This window comes from Labeo rohita, chromosome 5, assembly GCF_022985175.1.
Source record: "Labeo rohita strain BAU-BD-2019 chromosome 5, IGBB_LRoh.1.0, whole genome shotgun sequence".
In the NCBI taxonomy this organism is placed as follows: Eukaryota; Metazoa; Chordata; class Actinopteri; order Cypriniformes; family Cyprinidae; genus Labeo; species Labeo rohita.
In genome coordinates this window covers 8,435,232-8,462,034 of record NC_066873.1, presented here as the reverse complement: position 1 = coordinate 8,462,034, position 26,803 = coordinate 8,435,232, and the positions used below count along the sequence as shown (strand labels likewise).

At 36.0% G+C, this 26,803-nt stretch overlaps 1 protein-coding gene across 3 annotated transcripts; it reads left to right on the top strand.

Annotated features, from left to right (window-relative positions):
• Positions 1 to 637: 637 nt before the first annotated feature.
• On the top strand, positions 638 to 19,906 carry kcmf1 (potassium channel modulatory factor 1). Of its 3 annotated transcripts, none has more exons than XR_007827802.1 (8): positions 638 to 874; positions 8,407 to 8,574; positions 9,361 to 9,500; positions 11,240 to 11,341; positions 16,033 to 16,210; positions 16,347 to 16,632; positions 19,118 to 19,433; positions 19,742 to 19,906. XR_007827802.1 is itself a non-coding variant. In XM_051110353.1 (7 exons), the coding sequence occupies exons 1-7, from the start codon at positions 859 to 861 to the stop codon at positions 19,377 to 19,379; spliced, it is 1,152 nt and encodes a 383-aa protein (XP_050966310.1). In that variant the 5' UTR covers positions 638 to 858; the 3' UTR covers positions 19,380 to 19,906. The 3 variants fall into 3 exon arrangements, 1 of the variants encoding a protein (XP_050966310.1); XR_007827803.1 differs by having other exon boundaries at positions 19,739 to 19,906; XM_051110353.1 differs by having other exon boundaries at positions 19,118 to 19,906.
• Positions 19,907 to 26,803: the final 6,897 nt, after the last annotated feature.

The following is a 26,803-nucleotide window of genomic DNA, read 5'->3' as shown; positions in this document are numbered from 1 at the left end:
CAGGTTTTTTTTATTTATTTATTACTGTGTTCTGAATGGGTGTGATTTATTAATGATATAAAAACTAAAATTATGAGTGTGAACCTGGAAGAAGTGCAATTTATTGATTTTGTTTTGTTGTAGTCGTAGTTTCAACCATGGCCCCAAACGGTGTATGTCTTTAAAGTTTAAGCCTGAAGAGACTATAAATGTCTAAATCATTACAATAAAATATCAAACCATCTCTAAACAAACAATGCTAGACTTTTTTTTCTCAGAGCTAACTTTTCTTGTGACATTTTTGCAATGACTTATAATCAGAGGTGTGTTCTTTTAATTGTCAGTAGCTATCAAACTCACAAAGGTGTGTCCAAATGCTTTTTTGACTTTTTTTATTTAAAACCTAACACACCCTTGAGTCAATTAGTGTGCTTGTGCTGTCTCAAAATAAATACCACATTTGTTTCAAATTTTATTAGCTATTATAATTTCCACATACGTTTGGCTCCACGGTATTTCTGCTTTTGAATAATACACAAAAATCCTTTGGATACAGTAGATGGCGATGTTAACACTAACAGAAACCCCATTCAAGAGCTACACGAGTTTACCGCCCTTCAAACACCACAGAAGAAGAAGTAGATGAGTCCTGCGCCCCCTGCCGGCAGACCGTGTCCGCACCCGGTCCATCTCACACACACACAGTCGCTTGATGACAGACGGGGAGGGGGAAGCGGAGAGAAGTAAGCCCCGGATCCATCTTCAAGAGAGAAAATAGGAAAGAAAGACCGCGTCCCACTTTTATTTCGTTTTTAGCGGCACCTTTCCGACTCATAGACGTTAGGGAGCCCGAGGAGGGGCTGTGTCACTGTCTGTAGGATGTCCCGACATGAAGGTAGGTGCGAAAAAACCGCCGATCGCTGCGTCGTTGCCTTGAATTGTAGGCCAGTGCTGACCCGCGGGGTTGCCATGTTTTCAATTCAAATGCACTGGGAAAGACTCATCATGGCGGCCGCCGTGAATTTTGCAACCTTTTATGTACTTACACCGCATCGCTAGCGCACAGGGCGTTTTCTGGGAGCCGCTTGGTGTGATATTGAACTGGGCCTGTATGCTAGGCCGGGCCTGCTGCGGCTCGCTCGGCCGCGGGACTGAGTGTGAGTGTGTTCCCGCAGGTAGCCCGTGGAGAGGTCAGGGCTTCGCTCGGGCCTGATTTAAGACACTTATTTTTTAAAGCTTTCTGCGTCAAGTTACCCTGTCCTGCTAGAATGACGACCGAAGGCATGAACTCAGCCGGCTAAGCGGTTATAGAGCTCAGTCTGACCGCTTTGGAGCTCATGTTAGTGTGTCTCTGTGTGTGTGAGCCGTCTTGAGTCATGTCATGTTTCAGGCCAGCACAAGTGAATGACTTGCACGTCTGGATTTAGCATTAGCTGGTGTCAGTGAAGCCATAGCTGTGATAGCTTACGAATCTTACTCTATTATTTCTGGAAACACGTTTATATTTTTAGCTTCCTTTGTGAAGACATTCAGTATTTAGTCTAACCAGTATGTTTGGATACAAGGAAGAGATTCAGCATTCAAGTTCTTGGCTTGATCATGTGGCTTCAGGCACATTTGTCCTGTTAAAAGTCACTTTGGGTGCACTTAAGTGCACTTAAAAGTCGGCAGAACCTCAGTAAGGACTCTCAGTTTAAAACTAATAAGCTAGTAATGCTTAAGAAATTAACGAAGTGCCACTGACATTGCGTTGAAACATCGGTTTGAGTCTGTCATAGTTTGTCGTTAAGTCATTACCGCTGTTTTTCCATAACCTTTTCGACATGGTACTATAGTAATACTACGTTTTTGGACATACTACTGTGGAATTTTGGCGTTTAACATGGTATTACGTTTGGTAGTGGTTCGTTTTGGGAATCTTGTCATGCGTTTCTCCCTTTCGTTTTAGCCTTATTAAAAGTCCTGTGTTTATATAGTACAGTGATAGATGGTAATAATACCATACATTTTTGATATTCATGCACCATTGTGTTAATGATACTGCAAAGAATGCTTAAGTTCATGTCCAAAAAACACCATATTATGCCCTACGTATGTAATCATAGAACATTTTTACTAATTATATTATTTTATGTCTGAATTAATCCAAATCCTTAATAACTCAATGCGAGTTATTAAAGGTATAATTCGTTTAGACATTTGTTAAGTGCTTGCTTTTGATGTCTGTCTCAAATCTTAGTGAGGCATCATATGTGCCTGTGATTCCCAAATATGCTGTCTGGGTTGGCAGCTCACTAGATTTCAAGACGGCGGCTGTCACCTGCCTGTGAATGAAGACTGCTTACATATGCGCCTAGTTCCTGCAAACAGCACATGGTGCTTGAGAGTAGCTTTCAGTCAGATGATTCTAGTGCTGTGCGACACCAGATATAATGATTATTATAATATCTGGATTGGTGATAGTTTGGCAGCTGCTCAGCTCTTTGATGCAAACTCAATGGCAGATTCGCTTCAACGTATGAATAGAGGATCTGGATTCTGTGATTAATGCTTAACATTTGCTCATAGAGTGAAGGTGTTTTATACAGTAGATATTTAAGATATGACTAGACATGTCATGTCAGCTGACATGTCAGCTGCCAAGAAAATTACAGGTTTTTTTCTTCTTCATGGCTATTATTTTACAAAGGAGAAATTCTGGGTTTATTAAGTTATATTTTTTAAGTCATTAAATAATCTGTGATCCACATAGATAGATGATGGAGGAAATGGAATTAAAAACACAAATATAACAATTAATTATCATTTTAGCATATAGGATTCTGGGACACAGAATTAAATCTATCATTACGTGAAAACTATCAAAACTATCATTATGTGAAAATGAGACAGATTTTTTTTTCAATTTGATCAATTAATTGTACCATATTTACCTGTGTTTTTATCCCTTTGCCAACCAAGCACACTTAATTATTATTCACTTTTTGCACACTCCATACCCAAGACCACTGGTTTTGAATCAGTCATCCCACTGTCCAACACAATATTTGAAGCCTCTTTCATATAGGCTATACATATATTTCCATGATTTCTACTGTAATTATGAAAACTGAGTGTTTATATGTTAAATGAAGTGCAATTTATTGAAATTTCACAATTTCATAGGTTTCAAGTACTGTATATTCAATACATACTGTAGTTATTGAGTGGGGAAAATATTTTAATTTAGATCTTGACATTTTAATTTAGAGTTACAGTTTCATTAATTTAATATATTCATAACAATTTATAAATATGTTTAAATAACCCCTCTTGGAAGTTTGCTGAGGCCCCCTAGTGGCCCCTGGCCTCTGGTTTAGAACCATAACCCTAGATGCTGGCTGTGGGCATATATAAATTCCTGACACCAACAGGAATTTTATAAAAAGTTGCATTTATGATGTTTGTTATTACACAAAATTATTACATTTATTATGTGAATATACAGTTTATCTACCAGGTTGTGTTACACTAGTTAGTGTGGACTGTCTATGGATACCAAGACACCACTTACGCTTATACATTTGTCATATGCTGTTAACCACATTTTGAATCCATTAAGTTTTGTCAGTTTATGCATTTTGAACCTGAATTGAACCTTGGCACTGCTAGCACTATGTTCAACTAAAGCAACTATAGCAACTTAACACATTAATACACAATTGAATTTGATCTGTCAGAATTTAAAGTTGGAGTTAAAGTTATGAATGATTTAGATCATTGAAATTTTAAAGAGATAATGTCATGTCTTATGTGATCAACCTCACTTTTGCATAAAGCAAAATTTGGATGTGTGGTATGCAAGGCTGAGGTAATACCTGATGAAACAAGTGCCTTGTTCTGTTTAGTGCAGAACAAATGACTAGTTAGGATCCATTACCCTATTCCTATGCTCATCGCAGTGCCTCATCTGGGTCATGGCACCAATGTTACAGGCTGCTTTTTGCTCTGAGTAAGAACTGAACTCACAACCGCCGTACTGGGAAATAAGCAAGTGAATGAAGAAAGGCCCTCAAGCTCACCTGTAGCCATGGTGCCGTCTTGATTCTCTTGGGAGACGTGTCCACTACAGCGTAGGCAGTTTCTTGACATTTTTTTTGCTCTGTTACTTGTGGTTAGTTTGAGGGTCTTGATAGGGCAAGTTGTTATGATGCATTTTAGGTGATTTAATTACATCTAGATCTAATGTGATTTGGCAAATGACGCAAACAGGTGAGACAGCCGCAGGATCTGCCAACATGCCACACAACAATTGCAGAGCTGAGTGTCTGCAATGTACACAAAGTACAGTGTACTTGGGAAAATAATAGTTGTTGAAGTTCATAATACTGCTGTAATGGTGATTGTCCTGCCGGTTTTAGCTAATATTAGCTTCGGTCCATTAAATAATATTAAAAATACAACTTTTGATTTTAGTTATGTATTAGTAAATATTGAAATGAACAGTTGAATAAATGCTGTAGTATTTTTTCATAGTTAACTAATATTTAAGAAAGACACTGTATTCGAAGTTGGAACACTAGTCTGTAAGAAAACAAGACAGTAGACAAGAAATGTTTGAAACTACTTCTTTTCATAATCACCTAGCCAGTGGACGGTGTGACTTGTTTTTAGAAGTTAAACTATTTTTGACTTGACGCGCTGTCTATGAAATGCAGCGCTGCTGCCGCAAGATGCAGTGGCCAGAGACGTCCGTGCTTTGATGCTAGCTGTAATGCTTTTAAGAGAATGAATTTAGAGCCACAGCCTGCCTGAGAGTTTACTGTGCTAACAGTGTGAAGCAGTTCTGTAAGGTTAAAGAGAAACAGACAACCAATCATGCACAATGCTTGCCTCATTAAATATTCATACTTTGTATGGTCACAGAAACTTTCGCATGCTGAATAGTTTCAGCATCTAAAGGAAAGGGGTTAAGTGTTGATCGGTGGCTACAAACATTTCTGTTTTACTTCTATTTTTGTCTTTTCATTTCTAACGGCCGTTTCACACACAAGCCATTTGCTGTGCGTATGCAGTCTGTGTGCGGTACACATGCGGTGCAGAAGCAGGATGAGCCCATTGTGTTTTTATAGAAGATGCTTCTTATCCATGCCTTTATACCAACATTTATCCATTATTTTGCTTTCAAATCCAAATGTTGGTGCTGAAAATGCTTTTTAGCATTGAGATTTCATTGAGAGACCTATTCATGTTTAAACATAGTAAATATATACACCGTATTATTAAATGCATTTTACTTGTATGTTGATTTATTTAATTGCTCAAGCAAATACAAAAGGATTTAAACTGCCTTGGGCCTTTAAAAGGTAGGGTATCGCAAACCTCTTAACAGTTTTGAGAAGTCTAAATTTCAAGACATAAACTTGCAGTACTGAGAAATAGAGTCAGAATTGTGAGACACAAATTAGACTTTATAATTAGACTTTATAACTCTCACTTGTGAGTTTTTCTCATAATTATGACTATATGAAATTATTTTCGATTTCCTTGCGAGACAAAAAGGTCAGAATTGTGAGTTTATAACTAGCAAATCTGACTTTATATCTTGAAATTGCAAGTTTATATCATGATTCTTAGGAAAAAGTCAGAATTGTGAGATGTAAACTAGCAATTGTGAGAAAAGTCGGAATTGTGAGATAAAAAGTGAAAAGTACTTTTTATTTATTTATTTATTTTTTAAATATTATTCAGTGGCAGAAACGGAACAAGACAACCCATGACTATGAGTACCAAGGCTCTTAAAATGACTCTTGGCTAACAATTTTTAGGTTTGAAAATTTTGTGATGGCAGGATGAATTCTAGGAGATCTCAGCAGACTTCCAAAGGGGGGCTCAAGATGGTTTGAAGTAGGACAAAATAAACATTAATGGTTTCCATTTTTTGGAAAACCTGTATATTATGAGGTAGCCTAAAAAGTAATTTCTAGACTTGAAAAAGTCATAAATAGAAGATTTTAATCTTTACTGACATGTTAATAATGAATATATGAAATATTTCTAGTTATGCCAAGCTCTGAAATACCAAATCAGGTAGAAATTGTGAGTAAAAATATTTTAAAAAATCTTTGTTAATCATTATCCATTAATTCGCAAACGGCTGCTGTAAATTCATTGGGAAAAACTTTGAGCTCCTAAAACTTTTGTAATCCTTAAGTTTAATTTTAAGGAGACTGGTACTGTCAGGCCCTCAGATATTGTGGTGGACAATCAAGAAACTACTACAGTAGTTTTTACTTGGATGTTATCAATGAAAAAAGGGAAATGCATAGAAAGCTGAGCATTTTTCAGTTGGAGCAAATGGAGATCTTCCTCTTGTGGTTTAGTTTGAATGTGTAGTCTGGTTTGTTTGCAGGACTCTGCTGTGAAAAGACCGCAGAGGTCATTTGGCAGGTCAGAAAGGAAAATGCTAGTTATAACTCAACAAACCTCATTTTAACCCAAAGATATGTGAAACCACAATATCAGGCTAAAAATGTGGTCAGTACTGAACGCTGAAAATCTCTTAGGCTACATTTTTCCTGCTGGGAACTAAGAGACTATCTGATTCAATTTTACAAGCAAACATTTCATTATTTGAATCTGGAATTAGTTCCCTGTGTTAATTCCTCCCAGCGGTACATGGCAGCAGTTTCTCTGTGTGGATTATTGTCAGACGCTCTTGTCTGCTTTGCCTCTCATTGAGGCTGCATCCTAATTCGCATACTACCTTGACTAATTAGTCTTAAAAAGCCCTGTTTAATTTGGCGTTTGGGCTTCATTTTCAGTTGATTAGAAGCATTTCTTAGGGGTTGTGTATGTAAGACTTGAACAGCTTGACAACAAAAACAAAAGAAAATATTTTGTTTGTTAACCAAAAGCAATAGCCAGTGACTACAAGCAGCTGTTTGGTAACCAACATTTTTTGAAATGTCTTTCCTTATATGGTCTCTTTAACAACTATGCTTAAACTCTAACTAAAATGTAAGAGAAGATTAGTCAGGATTACTAATAAGCTAGTCAGTTACTGGATGTCTATTTGACCATTGTGACCCATACCTAATAGTAGTGATGGGCTCATATATTGGCCAACCTAATAAATTTAGATGTTTGTTTTTTTTTTTTTTAGCTTTTTGATTGAAGTTAGATTATTTTAATATATTAACAATAATGATTTATTAATGTAAATACTTAAACTAAGGACTAAAGTCATCATTCAGCCTCCTTGGATGTTTGCTGAGGCCCCCTGGTTGAGAATCACTAGCTACAACAGTTAGCAAACACAGTCGCTTGAAGATACTAATTTGACAAAATAAATAAAGACTCACGTTGTTTATGATGTTCTGTATACTTGTTTGAACATCAACAACCATAAACGGGGTGGAGCTACCAAGCAGTCAGTGTGCATAGTAAAAGTATGCAAATTGTGATGCAGCCCAAGACTTCATTTGCAAACATGCAGTATGGCATTACTTCATGAAACATTTTAGCTTTACTGAAGAGGCTTTTTCCAGTCAACACCAAGGTCTAATCTAAGAGTTAAGTGTTTTAAGTCTTGCTTCTGGTTATAGAAAGATTCATTAATGCTTTGCTGGTTCTAGTTCTGCAGTCATTTTGGACATTGTGTTAGTTAAAAGAGATGCTATTTTCATTTGGCTTTAATCAGTTGAAGTAGGTTCATGCCTGATGGGAATATTTGTTCAAATGTTTCAATGTGTATTTATCAGCGGTCTGGTTTCCTCCTCACCACTGTTGATAATCGACAGAAGACCACAGCAACTTGGATCATCTGAACTTTGATCAGCTCTACTGTGTTTCGCTCTCAGCTAGTGAGGATGGTTACCTCATTAATGTATTCAGAGGTTTACACTGAAGTTGTCCCAGCTGTTTGAATGTAGATGTTTAGGTAGTCCAGTTTTACTTAGGTAGTCCAGGTAGTCAGTTTTACTCACAAGTTTATGAATAAGCTATACATAAATAGCTTAACCTTTTAATTACATTATGTACAGCCTTAGTGTGGATTATTGCTCCCTCAACGAGAGAGAGTTACAACATATGTCATGTTCTTAATCATTTGTTTTGACAGTGTAAATTTGACCCTGTTAGTCCACTGTCCAAATGTCAAAAAAATTCAGTGGTCAGTACTGTGATATGATTTCCTCCTGCTTTGCGCACACCCACACACCCACACACCCACACACCCACACCCATGTCACCCATAACAAGGCAGAGCTCTGAATGAGTTTTCTGCTCTGGTGTCTGCTGTGAGTCATGTGAAATGTTGTTGATGTTGTATTTATTTAGAATGGACAGAAACTAACCAGGCGAACACTGTCTGTGATAAATGGGATCGGGGTCTTCATAGGGCTTCTGCTGTTGTTCTGAGTTAAATGCCTCCGTGTTCTCCCGCAGGTGTGAGCTGTGATGCGTGTTTAAAAGGGAACTTCAGAGGGCGCCGATACAAGTGTTTAATTTGCTACGACTACGACCTTTGTGCATCTTGCTACGAAAGTGGAGCCACAACAACTAGACACACCACGGAGCACCCAATGCAGTGCATACTAACCAGGGTAGACTTTGGTAAGCTGAAATATCCAATAATGCAATACTTTTTACTCTTTTTCACATAATGTCTTATATGGCTCAACTGCTCCGTTGTACATATGTTTGTATTATGTAAGTAAGTTAGTGTACATTGCATGCAACCTGTCAGAATAAACCTTGATGTTTTAAAAAAATAAGAAATTTGCATGTAATGTATGTAAAACAAGAAAATTTAAATTAGGACTTCAAAATGATTAGTAGTGATTAATTGATGCAAAATAATACTTTCTGTTTACATGTGTGTGGCTATGTGTGTGTGTACTGTGTATATTTATTATGTATATATAAATACACATACATGTGTGTATATATAGGAAAAATGTTAGATTTATATATTTATATACAAACTAAATTATATACAAATACATACAAATATATACAGGCATGAAAATCCCTCACCTTTCGGCGAAATTTGCCGTTTTGAAGCCAAAACAGGTGACCCACGTGAATCGTGTAGATCCGATGAGAAATTCTTTTTGAGGGGGTGGGGGGGAGGGGTCTTGGATGGTATTTATTGATTAATTAAAACTTAATATAAAGTGGATTTGTTAATTATTTTCATATATAGTTATTCAAGTCATCTTGTGAACATTCCTGCTTTTTTTTTCATATCACAGTATATATTGCAGAAAAACTAAATATTTTATTGCAGTGTTCCAAACATTACACAATGCGAACATACCATCCAGACTGTTGAGCTTTGGTCTTAGCAATGATGGTGATGATAAATAAAGAGACTGTTTTTATCTGAACTTTCTGCAGACTTGTATTATGGGGGGGAGGCATTCTCAGTAGAGCAGCCTCAATCGTTTACTTGTCCTTACTGTGGTAAAATGGGCTACACGGAAACATCTCTACAGGAGCACGTGACCTCAGAGCATGCAGAGACCTCTACAGAGGTGGTGAGTACACATGCTGTCTTTGTTAAAATCATGTTTTAAGCTTAAACTTAAACTAAACGGGATGCAATAAGATTCCAGTGACAAGAAAATTGACTGTCCACACTAAATGTAACAAAAGCAACAAATCATAGCCGATTAAAAGAGCGTGTTTGCTGTGTTGCTCTAGCAAAAATACATAAATCATTAAAACCATTTAAACATTTAAACTACGTACACATTGACTGATACAGTCTTTATCATATAATACAGTAATTTGTTTGTTCACATAGAGTTCACAGCTTTGACCTGTTCCTTTTTATTTACTTTTAAGATCTGAGGTAAATAATCAAAATAATTGATTAGTTGTTAAAGTCACACTCAACAATATATATAAAAAATAAAATAAGCTAAAATAAAATTAAATTATATCATTTAAGATTATACAAATCATATATGATACTAAGGTTATACAAAACCCATGATGACTACTGTACAGTAGGGCTGGGTACTGAGATGACTTTTAGCATTTGATTCAGTTTTCATCTCAATTTGATTCAAAATCAGTTCATTTGGATGTATAGTGAAATGCAGTGTTAAGTGATATATTGTTTACAAACTGTTTCATTGACTTCTTTCTGCGCTTGAAACACTGAGTGATTACATGTGATACATTTCAGTAAGTTGCACTCTTTCTTTGAACTTATCTTCTGATGTTCGTTTGTTTTGTGGAATAACTGATAGTAAAGAGTAAGAGATGATCGCATGCGCTCCACACTGATGCTTGAGATAAGGTGGCTACAGCAATTTGTCGTGCTGCATTAAAGAGTGCCAAAGTTGTATTTATTGTTTGGATTTCAAAATAAAATTGACTGAATTTGAAAGATTTGAAAGACTTTTTCAAATCAAAGGTAACAAACCACAAATCTTTTTGGATGGGATGCATAATACAAATGTTTCCTGCCGTTTTGTTAGCACATCAAGTGAAAACAGCATATATAGATTCTTGGGTTTTAACCATCAACGTTGGTTCATTAAAAAAAAAGAATAGAATAAAATTGAGAATAATTGATGATTATTTTTTATCTCAAGACCTTTATCATCCAAATAAAGTCTGTTCTTAGCAAACACAGATCATCTGTGGGAATTTACACCAAAACTATTTACACAGAGCGTGATGTGAATTTTTACCAACCACTGAGTGAAAAGGTCAAATTCCTGAACTAATCATTCATGTGCTTTTAATGCAAAATGCAGCTAATCTGACAGAATCACTTAAAAATGTTAAATGTTATTGCTCTCCTGGAATAGATAATGGATACTATGATAGAGAGATATAAGGATATATCACAGGAAAATAATGTTAATAGTGGCCTTTGGATAGTAATAATAATTGCAATTGTTTTTATATCACATATTTTGACTCTGCTCGGTGCTGTGACAAACTCCTCCTTTTTCTAATATAGCAGTATCAACGGCTCCTCATCGATCTGAAATGCAGGTTACAAACAGTTGATCATAAAGATTTAAATTTTTCAGTGCAGTTATTACTGTTTCGGACTGAATTAAGTGTGGGATTTAGTTTAAAATATGAGTGAATGAATCCATGAAATACCATTTATGCACTACAAGCTCACCCATGTTCTAATACTTTGCACCTCTGAATATTACCTTTAGTTTTAATGAAAATAACACAGCCATGTGTCCACCCAATGTTAGGTTACATTAATTCATTATTAACATGAACATCTTCTCTGTTTCAGATTTGCCCAATCTGTGCAGCTTTGCCTGGTGGCGACCCCAATCATGTGACAGATGACTTTGCTGCTCATCTCACACTTGAACACAGAGCACCTAGAGATTTAATATCCTTTTATCTTAACCTAATGTGTATATGTCCCAGTACATAATGGACTTCAAAAAACTCTTCCGTTCAGTGTTTAATTTATTCTTTACGGAAAATGATTTTACAATTTACACACATTGGTTCTGCTCATGTATAATGACTGAGGCCTGTGTGTGTATGTTCAAGTCATTTCAGAGAAAACCTTAGAAAGGTTTATTGAGGTTTTGTGTCCATACATCTTTAAGAAATGTTAAGGTTCTTCTCACAGAACTCTAAAAATGTGGCTATTTACTCACCCTCATGTCACTCCAAACCTTAATGATTTTACTTCTATGTATTATCGCAAAAAATAGTTTTGGTTGCTCTTACAATGAATGGGGGAAGCTGTCAAGCTTCTAAAAGAATGTCAATGTCTGATTGAAAATTGAATTTAAATTAGATCTTTACAAAACAAATCTGAATGATTTGTTCACAAACTGGGCTGATCTGCTTATCGAGCATCAGTTTGTTTGACTTGATCTAGTTGCAGAATGTATAACCTCACTGGAAGTGAAGATTTTTCAGATAATTATTATAATACTTTAATGGTGCCTTTGTGGCATATTTAAATCTTAATCCATTAAAAAGACTGGCAAGTACAGTCTTCAGAATTTCTTCTTTTGTGTTCTGTGAAAGGAAAGGCATACAGGTTTGAATTGACATGAGTGTGAGTAAATGACAGAAATTTATTTCATTTATTATGAACTAATCATTTCAACAAAAACTGCCATTTTTTTTTCAACCTGCTTTGTAGTGTTGGTAGTAAATGTAAATGAACAATGTGTACTCTTCACCTCTGTTACCTTCACCCAGATGTCTATATTATTTGTCAGGAAAAGTGTTCCGAATGACACAAAACATGGCACTTTGCATCATCTGGCGAGCTTTTGACAGCTTCAGAGATTTTTTTTTAAAAAACATTTTTGTATTTCTGCATATGAACTGTCAGATCAACTGTTACGGGTTTTGAAGTTATAGGTGTTGAAGTTTTTGGCAAAAAACTCACCCCAGCCCTTTTTATATATGTTTTATCTAGACATGGATTAATTTTTTTCTGTATTACTGCGTAAGGAGCTTTCACACCGGGTAGTCCTAGTATCTTAGTTATAGGAATTAGGCGTCAGGGTGGTTCCCTGAGAACTAAATGATTCCCTAGGGAAATTTTCCTGGTTGCATTCGCACTGCCAGCAGGAACTCTGAATCGAAGTAATCAAGCTGACAGCAACGTCATTTAACGTCATTTTACACTTCTCTGTACACTGGAGAAAACATATGTGACCCGTGCTGGCAAAATGAGTCAGAATGTGCACGGTCTAATTTTAAGCTACAGGCAAAAGAAGTGAAAAATATCTGTTTTGGTCGAATTTGAGTTGAGCTCATTATGCCCTCTTCTAGCAATCCTAATGCTCCAAATAGTAATTAAACACATAAAATGATCTTTATACCTTTTTCTCTGCTCACTTCTGCTTGACTGCTGCTGCTTCTCACGACAAGTTGTAGGTCTGTTGTTGCAAAGCGCAGCATTCCAGCTTTGTGTATATTCATATTGAATTCTCAATGACATGAGTCCAAACCAGTGAAATATGATTTGATGCTGATGAAAACAAAACAATCGCGCTGACTGACGTTTGCAAAGCGTGTGCGTAAGACAGGCCTCTCAGAGAGCGTGCGATCTCCCTATAAAGCACATTATTGTGAAATGTGACTTGGCGAGATTCACACAAACATAATCTGTTATGTCTTACATGAACGTTTAGTTAATGGTTGGGGAAAAATCTGCTGTGTATTAGATCTGTGCATGGCATCTTTGTTCTTATTTTTTAATAACAAATAGCTATACTGTGATTAATAATATAGTAATTATTATTACTCGATTTTCTGATTCCAAAAAGTCATATATCATTTTGAAGGTATTTTAATGGAGAATGTGAAAATAAAAATAACTAATTTCTAAAAATTTGCTCATTCAGACATTTGCCAGCGTCGGTCACATATGGATTATCATACGTTTACTTCAAATGTCTTATAGACAAATTTTACTTCATCAATTTTACCCAAAATAAGGTTGCGTGAGCAATATGGCGTGCTAAAAAACAAGTAATATGTGTTTCATTTGTACTCGCAACTGGAGAGCACCCTTGTGCAGAAACTCCAAATATGCCTCACAGAAGTAATGTAAGTTATGACACTCCAGGAACTCCCTAATATGGATCCCTTAAGTTTATCAACACTTTGACACTTTGACGATTAACCATGAAGACATTAAACACACAACCGTGACACCATATTGTTTATCTGTGTTCTTCAAGCCATTGCGGGTGTTTTTATAAGAATGCAGTGCTAAATCAACATTACATTTATTACTGTTTCGACTGACAATATAAAGTGAGTTGTTTCCTTTTGTTTATAACAGATTTATAAACGCTTCTCTTTTTTTCCAAATGCACATTATTAGCAACTCAAGCTCATAGTGCTTTCAGAAACATGGCAGCTTTTGTGAAAAATGCAGTGCATATATTTATTTAATTAAAAAACGCACACTTTGAGATTTCATAATCGCACCAAGCCAAATTGTGATTTTGGTAGTGTTACACTTACAGTGGGTGGAAAAAATTATTTGATCACCTGTTGATTCTGTACGTTTGATCATTTCTCTGTCAGTGGGCAATCTATAATTTTAATGGTAGGTTTATTTAAACAGTGAGAGACAGAACAACAGAAAAATCCAGAAAAATGCTTTTCAAAAAAGTTATAAATTGATTTGCATTTTAATGAGTGAAATAAGTATTTGACCCCTTCGCAAAACATGACTTAGTACATGGTAGCAAAACCCTTGTTGGCAATCACAGAGATCAGAGATTTCTTGTAGTTGGCCACCAGGTTTGCATATCTCAGGAGGGATTTTGTCCCACTCCTCTTTACAGATCCTCTCCAAGTCATGAAGGTTTCGAAGCTGACGTTTGGCAACTCGGACCTTCAGCTCCCTCCACACATTTTCTATGGGATTAAGGTGTGGAGACTGGCTAGACCACTCCAGGACCTTAATGTGCTTCTTCTTGAGCCACTTCTTTGTTGCCTTGGCCATGTGTTTTGGGTCATTGTCATGATGGAATACCCATCCACGACCCATTTTCAATGAGGGAAGGAGGTTCTCACTCAAGATTTGACGATACATGGTCTCGTCCATCATTCCTTTGATGCGGTGCAGTTGTCCTGTCTCCTTAGCAGAAAAACAGCCCCAAAGCATAATGTGTCCACCTCCGTGTTTGAAGGTGGGGGTGGTGTTCTTGGGATCATAGGCAGCATTCCTCCTCCTCCAAAAACGGCGAGTTGAGTTGATGCCAAAGAGCTTGATTTTTGGTCTCATCTGACCAGAACACTTTCACACAGTTCTCCTCTGAATCATTCAGATGTTCATCGGCAAACTTCAGACGGGCCTGTGCTTGTGCTTTTTTGAGCACCTTGTAGCCTCTGCAGGATTTCTGCAGTCCTTCACAGCATGGTGTGTTGCCAGTTGTTTTCTTGGTGACTATGGTCCCAGCTGCCTTGAGATTGTTGACAAGATCCTCCCATGTAGTTCAGGGCTGATTCCTCACTGTTTTCATGATCATTGAAACTCCACGAGGTGAGATCTTGCGTGAAGCCCCAGACCAAGGCAGACTGACAGTTAGTTTGTGTTTCTTCCACCAGCTGTTGTCTCCTTTTCACCAAGCTGCTTGCCAATGGTCTTGTAGCCCATTCCAGCCTTGTGTAGGTCTGTAATCTTGTCCCTGACATCCTTGGACAGCTCTTTGGTCTTGGCCATGGTGGAGAGTTTGGAATTTGATTGATTGCTTCTGTGGGCAGGTGTCTTTTATACAGGTAACAAGCTGAGATTAGGAGCACTCCCTTTAAAAGTGTTCCTAATCTCAACTCCGCACCTGTATAAAAGACACCTGGGAGCTAGAAATCTTGCTGATTGATAGGGGATCAAATACTTATTTCACTCATTAAAATGCAAATCAATTTATAACTTTTTTTGAAATGCGTTTTTCTGGATTTTTTTGGTCCCTCACTGTTCAAATAAACCTACCATTAAAATTCTAGACTGATCATTTCTTTGTCAGTGGGCAAATGTACAAAATTAGCAGGGGATCAAATAATTTTCCCCCACTGTAACATCACTGATAGTTCCTGTTGTTCTGGCTTAGACCCTACTCTGAAGTAGGAGCTATTTTAGTTCCCCCGAAAGGCTTAGATCTAAATTCGTTCCCAGTTCCTGCGGTGTGAACACGCCAAAGAGCAGGAACTTCCGCCATTAGTTCTAGGAACTATGAAAAGGTTCCTACAATGCGAAAGCCCCCATAGTCAGCCAAGTTTTATTAAATCCCGTCATGCCAGCGGGAATTAGGCATATTTATACTTGAAGATTTGGAAATGAGTGATTTGATATTAGTTTTAGGCTTTTGCCTCTTTACCTAACAGAAAAAGTTAAGTAATAAAGTGCACTGCCAATAAAGTTTGTAGCATGAAAGGTAATAAATTCACAACACATCATCAGACTCGAACTTGAAATTTCTGCATGAATGCCACTGCTCAAATTTAGCATTTTAATGACTATGTTAGATGATTCAGGATGGGATGAGATGTGTCTTCTTTGTCAGTAAGTTTCTCCTTAACCAGCATGTGCACGATGAGAGCAGCGGCGTGCGGCACGTGCGTCGGATGTTTCACCCTGGGCGGGGACTGGGCGGTCCGCGGGCACGCCGGACTAACATGCACTTTACCAGCAGCTCCACTGGTGGGCTCTCCTCTTCACAAAGCTCCTCCTACTCTCCAAGCAATAGGGAAGCCATGGACCCCATCGCAGGTGTGTAATGTCTAAGAACAGGAAGTAGGGAGCATATACACAATACAGTCATTTTGTTGATGCAAGTGGCATTTTAAGCGTCTTCTCATGCCTTTTTTGCCGTCTTTCTCTTTCCCCTTTGTGTCTGCATCACCAGAGTTGCTCTCTCAGCTGTCGGGTGTGCGGCGCTCCGCAGGAGGACAGCTGAACTCTTCTGGCCCCTCGGCCTCGCAGCTGCAGCAGCTGCAAATGCAGCTTCAGCTGGAGCGCCAGCAGGCGCAGGCGGCGCGCCAGCAGCTGGAGACGGCCCGTAACGCTACACGCCAACGCAGCAACCCTAGCAACATCAGCGCCAGCATCCCGCCGCCCAGCACCGCCACAAACACAGCCATGACTGAGAGCAACCCGCTGGCCTCCCACAGCTCCCAGTTTCTTCTCACACGGTACGGGTCAGATATAACCATGCACTCAAGATCATTGATGTATTATTAAAGGAGAAGTTCATTTCCGGACAAAATTACAGGTAATTTACTCACCCCCTTGTTATCCAAGATGTTCATGTCTTTCTTTCTTCAGTCGTAAAGAAATTGTTTTTTAAAGACAACATTTCGGTATTTCTCTCCATATAGTGGACAATGGTGACCGCAAGTTTGAACTACCAAAATGTAGTTTAAATGCAGCTTCAAAGGCCCTTCCAAGACAAGGGTCTTATCTTACAAAACAAAACAAAAAAATTGACAATTTATGTACTTTTTAACCTAAAATGCTCGTCTTGTATAGCTCTGTGTGAACTCTGTGTATTCTGGTTCAAGATTGTTTCGCTAGATAAGACCCGTCTTCCTTGTCTGGGATTGTTTAGAGCCCTTTGAAGCTGCATTTAAACTGCATTTTGGAAATCCAAACTAGCAGGCACCATAGAAGTCCACTATATGTAGAGAAATCCTGAAATGTTTTCCTCAAAAAACATAATTTCTTTACGACTGAATAAAGAAAGACATGAACATCTTGGATGACAAGGGGACGAGTAAATTATCTGGAAATTATCTTAGTTCTGGAAGCGAACTTCTCATTTAAAGGAATTCTTCTTACATTATCAGTTCTGTTGACTTGTCTTTTAATTTTCTTATCAAAGAACTATTATTTAGCTGTTATTTTGCAGAATGTCCTAGCCGGTCTTTTCAATACAAGTAAATAGAAGTGTATGATAGTTGTGGCTTTTACGCTATTAATGACCTAATAAAATTAGTGAATTTGTCAGTGAAATGTAAGTTTTTTTTTTTTTTTTTTTTTCCCCCCCATCTCATTTATTAATGCATTCGAAAATAAGTACACCTCCTCTGTGACAAGCATGTTTTAATTCCTGAATTAGAATACAGATTTTAATGTTTCAGAAAATTCTTTTTTTTTTTTTTTTTTTTTTTTTTTTAATTAAGATTCAGATATTTTTGGTACATAGTCAAATATGTTAGGTTCCTAAAACTGTCTTAATGTCATAATGAAGGGGGAATAAAATGAAATTCCAAGGAAAAAAACTTAAAGTTAGCTTTAAAAAGAAAATAAATGTGAACTTCAAATCCAGAGCTGCTCTTTCCATTTTATTTGTTAAAAGTTTGATTTAAAATTATGGCAGAATAGAATAGAAATATATTACTTTTGTACAGTACATGTTTCAAGTGATAATAATAATGCAGTTTAAAATATTATTTACAAGGAATATCACACAATTTTTGCACAACAACCACACAACAGTAAACCTCTATTTTGCACCACAAAAAATGGTTATATGTAATGGTTATATTTTCATTTTTTTGACATTTTAAAATATTAAATAAACACAGAATCCTGAAAAAAAATAAAAGGCGACACAGAATTTCTTTATGATTTTTATGATTTATTAACATTTAATTAAACTATTTTAAAGGAGAAGTCCACTTCCAGAACAAAAATTTGCAGATAATGTACTCACCCCCTTGTCATCCAAGATGTTCTTGTCTTTCTTTCTTTAGCCGTGAAGAAATAGTTTTTTGAGGGAAACATTTCAGGATTTTTCTCCATATAATAGACTGGTATAGTGCCCCGAGTTTGAACTTCCAAAATGCAGTTTAAATGCGGCTTCTAACGATCCCAAATGCGGTTGTAAACGATCCCAACTGAGGAAGAAGGGTCTTATCTATCGGCGAAACGATCGGTTATTTTCATTAAAAAAAATATAATTTAAATACTTTTTAATGTCAAACGCTCGTCTTGTCTTGCTCTCCCTGAACTCTGTGTATTCTGGATCAAGACAGTTAGGATATGTCGAAAAACTCCAATCGTATTTTCTCTCTCAACTTCAAAAATAATTTCAAAATCATCCTACATCACTGCAGAAGTGAACATGCAAAGATCATCAAACGCCCATAACAGAAAGGTAAAACAGTGATATAGGAAGATTTTGAAGTTGAGGGAGAACATGAGATGTGAGTTTTTCAACATAGCCTAACTGTCATGAACCGGAACAAAACAGGTCGGGAAGAACAAAACAAGACGAGCATTTGACATTAAAATGTATATAAATTGTATTATTTTTATGAAAATAACAAGTCATTTCGCTAGATAAGACACGTCATTCTCAGTTGGGATCATTTGAAGCTGCATTTAAACTGCATTTTGCAAGTTCAAAGTCGGGGCACCATACCAGTTGATTATATGGAGAAAAATCCTGAACTATTTTCCTCAAAAAACATATTTTCTTTACGGCTAAAGAAAGAAAGACATGAACATTTTGGATGACAAGGGGTGACTACGTTATCTGTCAATTTTTGTTCTGGAAGTGGACTCCTTTAAATGGAATTCAGAAAAAATAAAACATGAAACACAGAATATTGTGAAAGATTGATATCATAGATTTATAGTTTGAGTTTAGTATTTGTCCGTCAATTTCACCAGGTTGAACGAGCCGAAAATGTCAGAGGCAGAACGGCAGGCGCTGGAGAGCGAGCGCGCGGACCGCAGCCTGTTCGTGCAGGAGCTGCTGCTGTCCACACTAATGCGAGAAGAGAGCTCGTCTTCCGACGAGGACGAAAGGCGAGACTTTGCTGACTTCGGCGCCATGGGCTGCGTGGACATCATGCCTTTAGACGTGGCTCTGGAGAGCCTCAACCTGAAGGAGAGCTCCACAGGCAAGGAGCCTCCACCACCTCCTCTTTGATGATATCCCACCACAACGCAGACAATGTCCTCTGTGCTGTAACTGCCAATGACGGTGGGCAAAAAACACAGCTCTCTCTAATTTTTTTTTTTTTCTTTTTTTTTTTTTCTTTTCTTTTTTTTTTTGGTGATTGTAATTTCAGGTCTGTCACCTTTGTTACATTGTATAAATCCATGAAAGGAGAGCGAGAGGAAAAAAAAATCAAAATACATCAGAACAGGCGTGTGAGAGAGTGAGCGAAACCGAGAGACAGATAAACGGAACGAGAGAAAGAGAGAGAGAAAATAAGAAATATAAATATATAAATAAATATATATAAGTTGATAATCAATTCCACATAACTAATTTTTTTCCTTTAGCAGGTGAGCGTAGGTATCTGTGGCAGACCTCTGCTTCCTGTGTCTTGCAAAAGGCTCTCCTTATAAATACTCCACATTCAAAAACTGAAGAGGAAACAAGAGACCTTCTCTAATGAAGCTGCTGTGTGTATTTATGAATATTAATGAATAAAAAGTGCTTGGATGGTTTACCATAACTACTGCATGAGGTTATTTGCAGCGTGCATGATTTTTAATGACCTTGTCATTAAAAAGGCAAAATATCCCAAAGCTTTCTTTAACTTTTTTCCCAGGGTTACTTGAACAGAGCCTACTTGAAATGGGCGAAATATCTACAAATTTAGGATTTTGTTTTTCTTTTTCTTTAATATGGAAATCGTCAGCAAAATTGGAACCTGCAGTAGCTTCGCAAGAACAGCTGCTAAATGCTTTTGTCACTCGGCTCCAATCTGCCCCTCCTCATCTGCGACACAATAGAGCGCAACAGTGACCGCCTACTTTATCAGCAACACTCTCTTTCCCATTCATTTCTCCATAAGACAAAAAATTAAATGGAGTAGTTCCAAAATAAATCACAATGTACCATACACAAAGGTATGAAAAAACAAATATGTAGCTGCAAGGCTGCATGCATTCATTGGTAGATTTAACTACATGACATCATCGAATAAGGTACAATTACTGACTTTGTTATAAGGATAAAAACATTTCATTGTATATTTGTAAATTTCAACATAATTTAATATATATTAACAAATATATAAGTAGTTTAAAAGTTTAGAGAGATGTATACCCTATTCACACAGTGCTTGCCACAAATTTGGTTCAATTTGAAATAAAATATGAATTTGTCTTTTCAAACCAATGTGTAAAAAATTGAAGAACAGGCTGCATCAATGCAAATTTCGAATTGTAGCAGCACTGACATTGATCGACATGTTTCCATGTAAGGCATCAGTAATTTGAATAATAAAGGAATTGCGATTTTTGCATTTGCAAAAGGTAATTGTCACAATTTATGCGTCTACATATGAAAAGTAAGCAGAAGTATTGCAAAAGAAATTTTGGAAACAAATTTCCAAAATCCTGTTCCAATTAATCTCAATCAAACTGCAGTTGGGTTATTTTAATTAGGTAAAAATAACTAAAAAATACAGTTAACTAACACAATAAAAATATGATAACATAAAAAACATGTTTTTTGAAAATGTAAAAGAATGACATCTGTTTTTGCAAATGAGCTCTTCACATGAAAACCGCAATTGAAAATGCAATTTGGAATTCCTTTTGAAAATTGTTCGGAATATCCTTCCACAATAGTATGCGAAAGCTTTTTGTTGGTCTGAACAGACACATTAACAGCTGTTGATTTTAAATTGTCAACTTTTATTATACGGAACAAGTATATTTATTTTGGTTTGAACAGGCATTTACTTGGTTGTAATTTGCAAAGCTTAATGGGAGTGAGTAGTCATTGTTGAACTCTTGCTGTGATTTTTATATTTTATTTTATTTATTTATTTTTCTTTAGTAGCAGCAACGACTCTGATAGGTGGAGCTCTCTTCAGGATTATAGGTAGTGTAGTTCCTCATAATAAATTTTTATTCAGCTTTTACTTTTTTAATGATGAAATCAAATTGAGCCCATGGTTCAAAAAACGAGAAACCGTGAGCTTCGTTTGATTTTGCAGTCAAAAAGAAAAAGGTTTTGTTAAAAATCAGTTTCTTTATGGAGGAATTCAATGGGATTTTTACTTCAAAAACCCTGCTGTTGCGCTCTATTGGACGCTCAAATGTTCTGCCCTGATTGGCCGAGGCAAATTAACACCTTAAAAATGTCTTGTCGCCTACGAGAAAAAGAATATACAGGTATCGGCAAAAGATAACCTGCTTTTTACCATTTTAACTAGACGTCGATGTCTTAGTGTCTGTGTAACCACCAGATGTACTCTCTAATTTATGCACCTGTACAGACAAGTTAGGCTCTCCATTGTCATCTCGCTCTACTCCTCACATTTCTGCTTTAGTACGCTTGAAACCCCTCTCTCTTCACCCGTAAAAGGAGGGCGCGAGATTCGCCACGCTACGGGATTTATGTTGAACTTCTCAAAAGAGTGACATGCTTACATACTCTCTGCTAATAGACAGCACCTTCTATTTATTCAGGGTTTTTTTGTTTTTTTAATCTCTTTTGATTCTTTTAAGCTTTGTGATTGATCATGCCACCTCCATGCCTATACTCTTATCCTCTATGTAAAATACAATGAGATGTATATGGAATTTGTGCGTTAACTTTCATAATGGATCTAGGACATGGGCAGACTTTCTTTTTTAATGTAAATTTAGAATACTACAATAAAAACGGCGCACAGCTTTTGATGAAAACCAAACCCCATCCTCTTACTCTCTGTGACTGTGGTCTGAATACTAGTCACATGAACCTATTTAGAAACTTAGCGTACTTCCTATTCAGCCAGAACTATTGCTACACACACAAGGTTCTCAAAAAAATCTTTTTTTAAAGGTGAGTCTGTTCCATAAATAGAATGAAAACTGGGTTCTTGATGCTTGCCCACACAAAATTTATAGCTGCAGTGTTGCAGTGTGTTTACAAAAGTGTTCTGAGGGCTTTCTGCACTTTTTTTGGTTAAATAAGTGCTTCATCTAAGCACTTTACATGCACTTTTTATTAGAATTTTTAGTGTAAACACACTACTCACACTTTTGCTACAAATAGTGGAGTAATGCATAAGTATTCAGATTGGGATACACTTCCTGTCTTCCGTTTTTGGACAAACAGGTGGTCCTAAACTCTCACCATTGGTTGAACCAGAAACTGACATATTAGACCGAATAAGTATTCTAAAGACTAGTTTACCCTAAAATGAAAATGTACTCACCTTCAGGTCATCCAAGATGTAGATGAGTGTGTTTCTTTATCCAAACAGCATCATATTTGCTCACCAATGTACCATTTGCAGTGAATGGGTGCCATCACAATCAAGAGCTGATAGAAACATGACCATAATCCACATGCAATATACACAACTCCAGTCTGTCAATTAAAGTCTGTCGAGTCTTGTGAAGGGAAACAGTTGTTTGTAATAAATCCATCAAGAATTTTTGAACTTTAAACTGTTGCTTCTGCTCAGAATATGACTCCATCTATAATAAGTGCTAGGTAGATTACTTACTAACTTTATCAGATTGTTTTAAATATGACAATCTTGTACCATATTGATATAAAAATGCAAAGAGAAAGAAAATATATTCTTAACAACATAAAACGCCTTAAACACAAGTCGGGCTACTTTAACACTGTTGCTGCCGGTTAACGTGACCCCAATGATGTGATATTTAGCCCCAGGAATGCGAATTGTACCAGGGAATCACGCCAAAAAAAAAAAACGTGTATATTACACCACAGAACGTGATTTCTACAGAGGAACCCCTCTCGAAACGCAATTGGGTTGGTTTTGGGCTCGTTTTGAGTGGCAATTGGACGGGTTTTGTTGCGAAACCTGGCAACCCTGATTAAACATAACGTCAGATTTTCACAAAACTGGCATGAAAGAGATTCGGCTGACAAAAAAATGTTTGGGTATCTCTATATTACATGTTCTTTTAATAAGAATGTGAATTTGTGCATTTTCTGCGTGTTGATCAGTAGTTGATGTGGAGTTAAAATGTTGAGAAAACACTAAACACTTAAAATGCAATGATTTTTGTAAATCATGTGGTCAAATGCTGCATTGCTCAATTTTCGATGTAATTTTAGCCTAAATTTACAAGATGAAGAATTAGGGATAACTAATTTAGTGCTATTGTGTAAATAATGTTGTCATGTAATAAAAGAGTGGCTAGCCTCATTCCAAGTATTTTAAAATGTAATCTAATTACAAGTACTGTATCCAGATTACAGCTAATCACTTACTACCCAGTATCATCTATAATATTGCTTTCTATAGTAACAATTAGTCTTGTCTGAATCAGAAGAGAAATATGCAGATCAAGCACTGTTTACAAGTGAAAACAGTCCAAAAGAAATATGTTGGATTTTTTTTTTTTTTTTTTTGAGTTATGTGAGTTATTGTGATGTTTTTATCAGCTGTTTGGACATTCTGACGGCACCCATTCACTGCAGAGGCTCCATTGGTAAACAAGTGATGTAATGCTAGATTTCGCAAAAACTCCTGAGGTTGAGTACATTTCTTAGCAAATTTTCATTTTTGGCTAAATTTTTATGTCAAAACACTTCACACTTCTCCTGTAAGATTTTTAAAGACAAGTAAGCTTTATTCAAACTTTATATTATTTAGCTGCTTAAAAAAAAAAAAAGTGCTTGACTTGTCAGCTGTGTGTCCACCACAGGCAATAATACTTCAGCCCTCAAGCCTCAAGATACCTGATGTAAATTTGGCATTTTACCTGCAAGGCATGGGTGTTTTGCCACGAGAAATTTAGTGCCAACAACTATGGATTGTCTATTCATTGTGCCTCGGTTTGGAGCAGCTGGGCCTGTCACTTCAACGGCTATTGTTAGACCTAAATATTAGCCTTGGGATGCCTTTCATTCCTTACATGAAGTGGCCTTTCTCCCAAAATAACCCTTTGTGAGCAACTACATAATACAAATCATTCAAAGCTATTTCTTGTTCACGATCATAAAAATAGAATGGAAAAAAAATAGTTAAGCTCAAGTTCTTACTAAATGGTAAACAAGAGTTTATTTTACTGCATTGTTGTGACTAAGAATGCATCATTTTCATTTATAGCCACAGGCCAATAAATCACCGGTCCTTAAACATGGAGGATTAATATTTTTGTTTAAATACCATCACTAAAAAATGAAAATTCTGTCATTAATTACTCACCCTCATGTTGTTCCAAACCCGTAAGACCTTCTTCGCATGCTCTTCACTCTAAACGTAAACAAAGCGCAGAGCACGCATCTTCTACGTCAGCAGCGTTCTTTACATGTGAGGAAAGGATACAGTACTTGTAATTATTGTAAAGCATCAACATGCGTCGTGATACTCTCCAAAATGACGCTAGGCTGACACAGAGGAGAATTTGCTAAAAATGCTATTTTTGTTTTCTTTACGTACAAAAACTATTCTTGTAGCTTCATAAAATTACGATTGAACCACTGATGTCACATGGACTATTTTGTCGATGTTCTTTGTACCTTTCTGGCCCTTGAACGTGGTAGTATCCTTCCTGACTGTGGAGAGTCAGAGAGCTCTTGGATTTCATCAAAAACATCTTAATTTGTGTTCCCGGAGACAAAGGTCTTATGGGTTTGGAACAACATGAGGGTGAGTAATTAATTACAGAATTTTTACTTTTGGGTGAACTAATCATTATGTATGTACTATATGCTGCAGTTTTTAGGAGTTAAAACTTTTATAGAGCAAGGATGCGTTTAATTAATCAAAATTAAAAGATTTCTGCAAAATCATGTGACACTAAGGACTGGAGTAAAGGCTGCTGAAAATTCAGCCTTGTCATCGCAGGAATAAACACCAGTTTTAAATTTAACTTTTTTTTTACTGTATTTTTGATCAAATAAATCCAGGCTTTCTAAGTTATTGCCCCCAGACTTGAATGATTGTATGTATGTGTGTGTTTATACAATGCTTTTCAAAAGTATGGGATTGGTAAGATTTCTAATTTTTTTTTTTTTTTTTAAATTCTCTTCTGCCCATCAAGGCTGCATTTATTTTATTAAAAATACAGAAAAAACAGTAATATTGTGAAAAAAAATATGCATTTTAAAATAATGTTTTTCTATTTTAATATACTTTAAAATATAATTTATTTCTGTAATGCATTTTTCAGCGTCATTACTCCAGTCTTCATTGCCACATGATCCTTCAGAAATCATTCTAATATGCTGATTTATTATCCATGTTGGAAACAAGTGTGATGCATTTTCAGGATTCGTTGATGAATAAAAAGTTAAAAAGAAAAGTGTTTTTTTTTTTTTTTTGTTTAATATAAATTTTTTGTAACATTATAGACTACTGTTCAGAACTTTGGGGACAGTACTTTTTTTTTTTATTTTATTTTTTTTTTTTTTTTTTAAAGAAATTGTTTTTGTTTTTGTTTTTTTTAATTTTGTTAAATTGATGCAAATTGATAGTAAAGACATAGTTAGAAGTTTTTATTTTGAATAAATTCTGTTATTTTAAATTTTTTATTCATCAAAAAGATCCTGAAAAAAGTATCACAGGTTCCAAAAAATATGAATTAAAAATAAATATTAGAGTGATTTCTAAAAGATCATGTGACACTGAAGACTGGAGTAATGATGCTGAAAATTCAGCTTTGCATGACGGGTATAAATTATATTTTGTTAAGTACTTTAACCCTTTAACTGTCAAGTTTACTTCACCATAAAACAAATAAATCCTAATTTAGTCATGACAAACTATACATCATTGGAAAGGTCCATTCAAAGACTCCTAAATAGATATTTTACATTTTTGTGATAGAAATTATGTAGGAAAAGTAATAGATTAATATGTCGAGAGTGCAACTTAAAAAATCTACATCATAACATTAGTTCTGACCTTTGTCACAAAAGACTTTCTTCGTTGCCTTTTTCCATATCACGCAATAGAAATTATAAGAAATTATATATTAGCTTAAAACTTAAAATCTCAAAATTCAATCTTCTGAAAGGCATTTTACAATCAGACATTGCATTACCACGGAAAATTTACATCAAAATCATATTACAAAATGTTTTCATTCATGAGTTATAAAAATTGAAGTCTGGATAGGGCATTTTTATGTCAGTTTTAAAAAATGGGAGTGACAGTTAAAGGGTTAAAATAGAAAACTGGTATTTTAGATTACAATATTTCACAGTATTACTTTCTTTTTCGGTATTAATGATCAATCATGATGAGCATAAGATACTTCTTAAAAAAAAAAAAAAAAAAAAAAAAAAACTTCTTACTGATCCCAAACTTTTGAACAGCAGTGTATATATTTGTATACACACACATATGTTTGTGTGGGTCTGCATATGTGCATTTATTTCTCTCTCTAAATATTTGCATCTGTATCGTTGTTATA